Source organism: Phodopus roborovskii, unplaced genomic scaffold, assembly GCF_943737965.1.
Source record: "Phodopus roborovskii unplaced genomic scaffold, PHOROB, whole genome shotgun sequence".
Taxonomy (NCBI): Eukaryota; Metazoa; Chordata; class Mammalia; order Rodentia; family Cricetidae; genus Phodopus; species Phodopus roborovskii.
The window spans coordinates 56,096,202-56,105,585 of NW_026126511.1; the positions used below are offsets into that span (position 1 = coordinate 56,096,202).

Consider the following 9,384-nt stretch of genomic DNA (forward strand, 5'->3'; position numbering starts at 1 on the left):
TTTATTCCATGAAACTGCCCATGAAGCCAAATGTGGTTGTGTATACCTTTATTCCTAGCACTTGGGAGGCAGAGGTAGGTGGGTCCCGGAGTTAAGGCCATCCTGGTCTACATATCAAGTTCCCAGCCAGCCAGAGCTACACAGTGAGACTTTATATTCCCACCCCCCTCCCACACACACACAAAAAGAAATTTAAGAAAATTCTTACATAGGTAATACTGGAATGGTCATATCTTAGAAATGCTTTTGCTCTAAAACCTCTTGGTCTACTTTGAACTTGGAGGGGGGAGCATTTCATCATGAAAAATTTAACACATCATTATTGCCCTTTTAAGCAAATCATCTAATTGTTACTCTCTTTTAAGCAGAAACTGTATTTCCCAATATCATGTCAGCAGTCAGATGGTGAAGTCATAGGTAAAAGTGTTACTGTGTGTGGAAAGTGGTTTGTTTACTACATGACCCAATCACATAGGAACTGTTTTTGAAATAACCACCCTCCTTTATAATGTAGCAGCAGCGCTATCCATATGTGTTCTGTTTAGTCGTTCAGGGTAATAAAATGCATGTAGCTGATGATGGGTATAATAAAATTAGTTGATTTTTGCTGCTTTATTCAGATATTCATAATCCTACTTTAAGTTAGATGTATGTCATCAATATAGTAGTTAATAGTACATGGTGGGTTCAGGTCTCCTGATATGTGTTAATCACCAAGATTTTCTTATAACCACAGTTTTTGCCCTGTTTGAATGTCTTGAATGTTTATATTGTGAAAATGCTTGATAAGATCTCGGTATTACAATTTAGTATTAGGACTTTCAGTGTTTACTAAAAGAGAAATTTTGTTAGTTTGTGTACTTTCTTAAAGGACATACTCTTTTTAAGTAGTACTCCATAAGCTGCTACCCTGGAATGTGCTTCTTTATTTATGTACTTGGTTCTGGAAAACAGTTGTACTTCTTGTCATTTGTTAATTTATAATTCTTTTATTCGAAAGCTATAGTCTTGCAGTGAAGTTATGTTTTTTGTTTGTTTGTTTTTTTAACTGTCAGGATTGTTGAAAGAATTAGCAGATTTTTAAAAAAAAACGACAATTCAGTCATTTTCTCTTAGTATTGCCTTGAGCAAGTTATTTACTACTGCTATAGAGGGATGGCTTTAGAAATAGGCTGGGGTGGTAGTTCAGTTGGGAAAGTGTCTGTCATCCAAGACCACAGAACCCATCTACAAAGACAGGTATCGTAGTCAGACATGGTTATGTGAACCTATAACTCCAAACTTGGTGCCTGTGTGGGGGATGAGCATTGGGGCCCAGTTTTTGCAGTTCCAACCTTTTTCACTGGATGAATTTGAGGTTCAGTGAGAGAATCTGTCTCAAAATAAAAAGCTGGGCCTGGAGCTATGGTGTGTGTGTGTGTTTAATCCCAGGAACTCATGAAGCATCACTAATATCTTTTTAAAAAGTTACCTTTTTGACTTTTTAAAATATGTTAAAAGCTATGTATGCCTGAGGCTGTTGTTCAGATCTTGCCTATCCTCCTGCTTGAGGCCCTGAATTTGATCTTTAGCATTATTAAAAGAAAATTTTTGTTATGAGAAGGGTCTCTTGACTTTTGGGTTGGCACACAGTTGTGAATTCTTTAAGGTGGTGTGGATAGGCAATACTCTGAGTCTCACTTTCAGGTTTTAAAATCACTATGCTATAATCTTTGCTTCTTTTTCATTTTAGTTGAAGTATATGACAGTAGATTTGGAAAGTAACAGTAGCCTGAAGTCATGAAATGAATACCTAATGAATACTTAGTATGTTTAGAGTGTTTTTCCATATGACACTTAATTGGTCATCATTTCGAATTTTCGATCTTCCTTTTTTCATTTTTGAGACAGAATCTTATGTAGACCTGGCTTGCTGTACCTCACAGAGATAGCCTCTGCCTCGTGGGAGTCCTGGGATGAAAGGCATGTTCATGTCCAGCTTCAGTCTAACACTTTCCCTATGTTAATTATAGTGTCTATTAATAAACAAGTTTTATGAGAAGACAAAAAAAGTGCTTCTAATGATGTTGAAAAGGAGCTTTTTAAAGGTGTGGTATTTACATTTTCTAAGATGTGACAAAACATTTCTTTTGGTTGTATTATAGCTTTGTTCATTTTGCATTATTTTATTAATGCTTTATTAAAATAGTGGGTACGACCTTCCCCTCCTCATACCTGTCCGTCCAACCATGGACTCTGTGTTTGGTAGAGAGGTACTTTGCTACTAAGTCCTACACCCAGTCACTCTGGGATATCTTTTAAAGAGGTCACTTATTACTTAATGCCATTTATTCTTTTATTGTAGCGTTTTAGGTCCTTGGTTTTGTGTGCTGTTTTCTCCAGTGTTATATCATCATTAAACATTGAGCTTAAAACAACAATTACTTTTGCTTTTTGAAATATTCATTGATACTTTTGTCTCAGAGTACTTTTCATGCTTTCAACACTTAGTATTTTGGTTGAAGTGGTATTACAATGTCATTGTTAGTAATTTCACTGGCTTAATTTTGAAGTAACTGGTAGGTAGTAAATGATTCTTATGAAGTAGCTACTGTAATGAAACTTCAAAAGTTACTAATTTATATGACCTGCCTCTTGTGTTACAATTAACTTCTACAGTGCATCATTTCAGAACTTGGCAAAGAGAAACAATTATTCATGTTTTAAATAAAACCACTGTTTTATTTAAAGGAAAGCAATATTACATAAAACTTTTCATAACTGCTTGTGCAGACTGACTTAGGTGTGTCTGTAGACCAGAGGTGGGATAATACCTGGTTAGTTAAATAAAAATGCAAGATTCATTTTTTAATTTTATATAATGAAAACTGCCTATAATTTTAAGACTTAGTAACCTGGAAATTAATTATAATTGGCCTTATTACTGCTAGGTTTTTCTTTGATGAAAGGTCTAAGGAAGTTTCTTTGGAGTAACAGCATTAAAGAGCTGTTAAGAGTTTATGTTGTCTAGTTCATTTTTAATCTGTTCTTCCTGCATCAACTGGATATTCTAAGCACTTAATGCCTTGGATGCTTGAAGGATTTTTGTTGTTTTATTTTTTCCTTTGTTTCCTCTCTTCTAGTAGTCTTGTTAAGTAAATAATGGAAATTTTCAGAACATTAATGGAAAGTGATATCCCAACTCACTCTTTTCTGTTTGATTTTTAGATGGGAAATGTCAAGTCATAAGATGGATAGGTTGACTCTGACAACTATGTTTACTTACAGAGAGAACAGGAAATGAGAATGGGTGATATGGGTCCCCGTGGAGCAATAAACATGGGAGGTAGGGATTTGAAGCAAAAGCCTTATGTAACTTAACGTATTTGTGATTATTTTGGGGACTGTCCTGTTTGTGGTATTTATATGCCGAAAAACTGAAATATGAAACCAATTATGAAGGTGATACCTCTTTATTTAATAAATGTAGTAAAAAGTATCCTAGGAATATTTTACAGCTATAAGATGGTTTGATGGCTTCAGTGAAAGAAGCCTCTAAACTTGAGTTTGATACAAGCAAAGTCTAATCATTGGGAGATGTACAATGCTGTTATTGCACAAATCAAGTTTCATTTTAACTCAGTTTCTGAGTTTTATTTTCAATTCAATATATAACATTTTAGAGTTTCTAGTTTTAGTTTGTTGTGTTTTGTTTTGTGATTGAGACTTTTATTTACAAAATATTTTAAATGTTTTCCTTGGCTACAGTATTCACATGGAAGTATTTCTTCAGTCTTCTATGATGTGTCGAGCAAACGAGGTGTCTTACACGTCTGTAGAAGAGTTAAACTTTTTAAGAAAGTAGTTATATTAAAAATTTCACTATTGTGTAGTTGTAGAGAAATAGTATCAAATAAATAAGCTGAGGGAAAAATGTATGGATTTCATGGCTCTTATTAATAAACTTAAATTTTGAAGTGGCATACTTCAACCTTTGGCCAATGAATTAATTACCTTTTATATATTCACTTATATTGTCCCACAGAAACTTGTCATGAAATTAAAACTTGTGTAGTTCATATTTACATGTTGTTTGAACAGTTACACTATTAAACAGATAATGTACAGCAGACTAATATATTCTTAAAATATGTAGTGTATGAGATAAAATAAAACTTACGAGGAATGTATCATATTTTCTGTGGTTAGCCATGAAAAAATACTTGTAATTCCAGGTCTTTTACTCTTACTCAGATAATCTAGAATAGTTCATTACTATCTTTTTGGCCACTTTTCTTGCCTACCAACATGTGACTTAGTATTTGTGGTATGCAAAGGAAGCGAGAAACATGGCCTTTGCCCCATGGACCTATCTATGTAGTTAGCACATGGACACGTGGATTCGTTAGTTATAACATTTCTAAGTTGAACCTTTGTATATGGTGGTGATGAGGCTCAGTAATTTTTTTCCTAATATCTTATGGGTAATAGATTTTTAAGGACAGATTATTTAAGGAAGATTATTAAGTACAATTTCAAAGGCAATTTGAATTAACCTCAGATTCAAACTTTGAATATAAAAGCATAAGCATTTTTCTTTTCCTTGATTAATACCTTTATGAGAAGAATATGCTTTTGTATTCCTTAATTAAGGAGAAATTTACAGTTTTACAACATTTATTAGAAAACCGTAATATGCCTTTTAGCAGTTGCTCTCTTGAAGTCTGGCCCAGTGTTTGACCTGATGGTTTATTGCAGTTCTTATCTTGTTGAATTGTTGATTTGTTAAGACTCTCTTTGCATGTCAGGTTTTGTAAATGGCTAGGGTTGTAGCTCAGTGGTTATGCTCAAAGCCCTGTATTTGCAAGCACACAAGTCCTATTGTTATTGATACTTTGGCAGCATCATTTTTGATGTAGTACAAGTGAACATACTAGATAATGCCAGCATTTTCTTAGATCTGTATGGGAGAGACAGGACTGAAAATAAGAGTCTATATCACTGATAGCTGGGAGTATTTTTATTTACATATTCCAATTTGTCTTATTGTCTAAACTTTCAAATTAAGGTAAACATTTGTATACTAATAAAGAAAAGAGAGTTGGCCATAGTGACTCACACCTATAGTTCTGGCATCAAAGAGACTGAAGCAGGAGCATGTGACAGCAAGCCTCTTAGGTTACAAACAAAACTTGTCACTCATCTACCCTCCTCTTAAAAAATGAGGGGAAAGCAAATACCTTGAATCTGTTCATTTCAGGTAAAATTGAACTGAGAGGGCTTGTAGATGTTACCATCTACCTTTCATTCTTGCTATATATTCATTTATAGCCATATTGAAAATGGAGAAATTGTTAGCTTAAAGTGTTGATTAGAGTATGTTGGGATTAAGCAAATTCTTTCCTTTGAAATTGCTTGTTCCTTGATATACAGTTCAAAGAGCAATAGCATGTGATGCCATGGATTCGTAAGGAGTGTGACTTTCTCTTGCTCTTTAGTCTTGACACTGTAGAATGTTCAGTTACCTTAGGTATTGTGCCATGGACTTACTGTATACTTAAGAAACTCTTGAGTATGTGAAAATTGGCCCATATAACAAAATAGTAGAATAAATCTCTATTGGCATATTTTTTTTTTTGGTTTTAGATTTTTATGATAAATGTGTGCACTTAAAAAAATAATTCCTTGAAATATTTTGAGACTACCATACATGCTGGAGTACAGTTCAGTTAATATTGTATTATGACAGGTAGATATCTTGATGACCAAATTAGAAGTCTGATTACTTTCCTTCTCAGAATTTCACTTGTTGGATGTACCACATAGTCATTTTATCTGTTTGGATGTAACTATGTTTTAAAACATGGTTTCATCTTTTTATGATTTTTTTCTTGTTTAGATTATATTTTTTAGTATAAAAAACATTCTTTGATAACTTTTGAAAATATGTAATAATTATATAAAAGCCAAGGGATTAGTTTACATCTATCTTTGTGTACCCTGGAGTAATTTTTCCCTTTTAAGATTTATTTTTATTTGCTAGTATTTTTAGCTGTGACTTTAAGGAAAACGAGTGTGGTTTTTGAGTTCCAATCCTTTACTATTTATTAAAGTTGGGAGAAAATAAAATCATTAAAGGCCATTTTCTTTAAGCTACACTTAATATTTCTGATTTTTGCAACTTTGAATATCTTAGTCTCAATTGCTCTAAAAATTGACAGTGGCCTTATTTATTTCTTATAGATTTATTTTAATAATGAGAATTTACTGTGTATATGATGCTGTCTTTTTGATGGTGTGGTGTTCATTCTCAAGAAAGAAAAATAATTTTGATGATAGTTTTGTGTATAGATTTGTATGAGTTGTAAAATTTTTAATGTTCACTAAACTAAGATAGGACAGCTCTAAGTGTAGATTGTTTTGCATAGATGCATTTAGCCCAGCACCTGCTGGTACCCAAGGGCCTCCTCCAATGATGGGTATGAATATGAACAACAGAGGAACTATACCTGGCCCACCAATGGGCCCTGGTCCTGCCATGGGACCAGAAGGAGCTGCAAATATGGGAACTCCAATGATACCAGATAATGGCGCAGTGGTAACGTATTACTAAAATTACTTTGATTATATTTCATGACCAAACATTTTTCTGCCCCAAAGGTAACTTCACACTTTATATAACTGGGTATCATAATTTTTGGCTTTCAGATTTACAGCCAGCAAAGAGAAAACAATTTTGTTAAGTTTTAATTTATTTGAGAGAATTTTTAAGTGGCCAGATGTTATGCTAGTATTGCCATCACTCCATACTCTGCTACCTCAGTATAGAGCAAATACAAGTGCCACTATAGGTATTCTTCAATGCTTTTAATTTATATCTTTTAATGTGTGAACAAAATGCTAAGTGTTAATGATTGTGCTTTTTCTGTGTGGACTATTTACCTTTGGAAACAAAACTCTGCTGTATGGAAATACAGGTTTAAGTTTTGATGAAAACATGTTGCAGTTATTTATTTCAAACCATTTCACTGAAAAATAGCACCAAGGGTTTGTTTTTTCAAAAACATTCTAAAGGTATACTGTTATCTTCTTCATAGAAGTATTAATTACTTTTATTATTAAATTTAAAATACAGAGGTTTTTTTTTGTTTGTTTGTTTTTTTACTTTGATCCAAGAGTGTGAAGATATCTTTGTATGGGTAAAACATGAAAATTGATTTTTCTCAGTTGTAATGTCTGTCATCTTTGCATACTAGTTAGCAGGACAGGTGCCTCTTACAAATGCATTTCTGAGGCTTTTCTAGTAGGAAAACGTTTTCTCCTGTAATGCTTATTGATAGTTGTTTTAAAAAATGAAATTGGTGACTAGATTTCAAAAAGGGTGTTTGGTTTTGGGATTACTATACCAAAGAGTAGAGTTCCATTGATGATTAAGAAGAGAAGTACAGTAGCAGTTACCCTAGACATGCCATCATTTTTACACCTAAGGTGATCAGAAAGAGTAAAAGGAATACATTGTGCTTTGCAGAACTGAAGCATACCCTGGTTTTGTTCATTTTAAATTGTATTGTACAGGGAGGTAAAAAAGCAGGGTCATAGTATCTGGGACAGACAGGTGGCACATAAAGTAGTCGATGCATTTGGTATTTTAGGAGAGGTTGCATTTTTACAGTGTGACCCCTTTAAGTTTCTTTCACATGTAACTGTTAGCAGTAACATAGACATAATTGACCTATATTCCTACATATTTTCTTAAAATTGTAAATTTAAATGTCATCTTTGCGGTTTTGTTTTTTTTTTTTACACTTACACTTAAAATTCTGTTTATCATTTGAAATTAACTATTAAGTTTCACAGAATAAATGATTTAGATGTTTAATAGGCTCTTAATTTTTCATGTTATTAAAACAGTTCTTGAAATTTAATCTTGTTTCCTTAACAAGTCTTTAGAGGAAAGCACTTCATATGTCTCCATATTAAATCCCAGTTTTTTTGTGTTGTTCATGTTAATGCTTTGTATCTTAAAAGCATTGATACTTGAGTTTATAGAATGTTTACTTTTAAAATCAGTATGATCCTGCTCCTCAGGTTTACATGTCTGTTTTCTCTCTAAAAATATCTTTCTTGCCAGGCCCGATGGCACATGCTTGCTTATATTGTAGTCCTAGCACCTGGGAGGTAATCGTAGAGGCAAAGAACTATGAGTTAGAGGCCAGCTTGGGCTATAAACAGAGACTCTATCTCAAAGCAAAAAAGTGATCAGAGCACTGACTAGGCATAAGGAAGCATTTGCTTATGTCAGAATCAGTTCTTGTCACCAATGGAGTATGGCATTAGCAATTTGTAAATCTTCAGATGCTTGTTTATTATTATTTATTTTTTTTAAAAAAACAAAAAACAGGAACTAATTAAAATGCTCCTTTCTTCCTTCTATGTTTGATCCTGACTCTGCTGGACTTTCTGCTGAACTTCCTGACACCACCACTTGGGATTTTGCCAATTTTTCTTGTCACTTATATTTTGGCGTGTTCCAAATGGACTTTACTATATGTCATTATAGCACAATGATAGGTTTCCTCAAGGACCTCCATCCCAAATGGGTTCTCCTATGGGAAATAGAACAGGTTCTGAAACCCCACAGGCACCAATGAGTGGTGTAGGTCCTGTGAGTGGAGGTCCTGGTGGCTTTGGTAGAGGAAGTCAAGGGGGCAACTTTGAAGGCCCTAACAAGCGTCGGAGATACTAAATATTCTTTCATTCCTGACTATTTAGAAAAATGATTTCAGTGGTATGCCTTTACACTTTTGTCTGTTACCTGGGGAGGGGGGTATTGTTAATGTACGTAGAGTGAAGTTTTTTTTTGTAAAACTTAAGGTTTTTTTTTTTTTTTTTTGTATTTTCTTTATTCATAACATTTGTAGGTTAAATTAGTGATAAAGATGCCTATCATTGTGAATGTTGAAATGTGTTGTGATCTCAGCTAAGGATAACTATGCCACATTATTATTAAATCTATGTAGTTACTTAATCTCAATAAAGAAATGATTTTGCCTAATTTAAAAATGTTCTAAGTGGTATTCCCTTATGATCTAATAAATCTTGCTGTGGTTGCTTTAGCTAATCCTACCCATTTAAAAGTGGAAATGGTTTTGCTTTTCTGTTTGTTTCAGTAACCCCGAAGTCAGACTATTAGTGAAAGTTGATGTCAATGGGAATAAATAGTGTAGTGTATTTGTGGGTGGGAGGCATGGGGGTTCATATACATACTGTGTAAAATTAGAATTGTTGCTTACATTTCAAATAGCTTCTGAATATTCATATATTCTGAGAAAGGATATCTTTGTTCTGTGCTGATTTTTTTCCAAATAAATCTTTTGAATCTTTAAAAAAATGTTTGAAGGTAAA

The 9,384-nt window shown here is 33.4% G+C and overlaps 1 protein-coding gene across 1 annotated transcript in view; it reads left to right on the top strand.

The window, feature by feature from the left end:
- Pspc1 (paraspeckle component 1) overlaps window positions 1-9,042 on the top strand; it is a 60,250-nt gene extending 51,208 nt beyond the window's left edge. The window contains exons 7-9 of the mRNA XM_051195624.1: window positions 3,268-3,325; window positions 6,408-6,577; window positions 8,540-9,042. Of these exons, the coding sequence (XP_051051581.1) occupies window positions 3,268-3,325; window positions 6,408-6,577; window positions 8,540-8,725 (414 nt within the window). The 3' untranslated portion in view covers window positions 8,726-9,042. The remainder of the gene's footprint in view (window positions 1-3,267; window positions 3,326-6,407; window positions 6,578-8,539) is intronic.
- The last annotated feature ends 342 nt before the right edge of the window (window positions 9,043-9,384 follow it).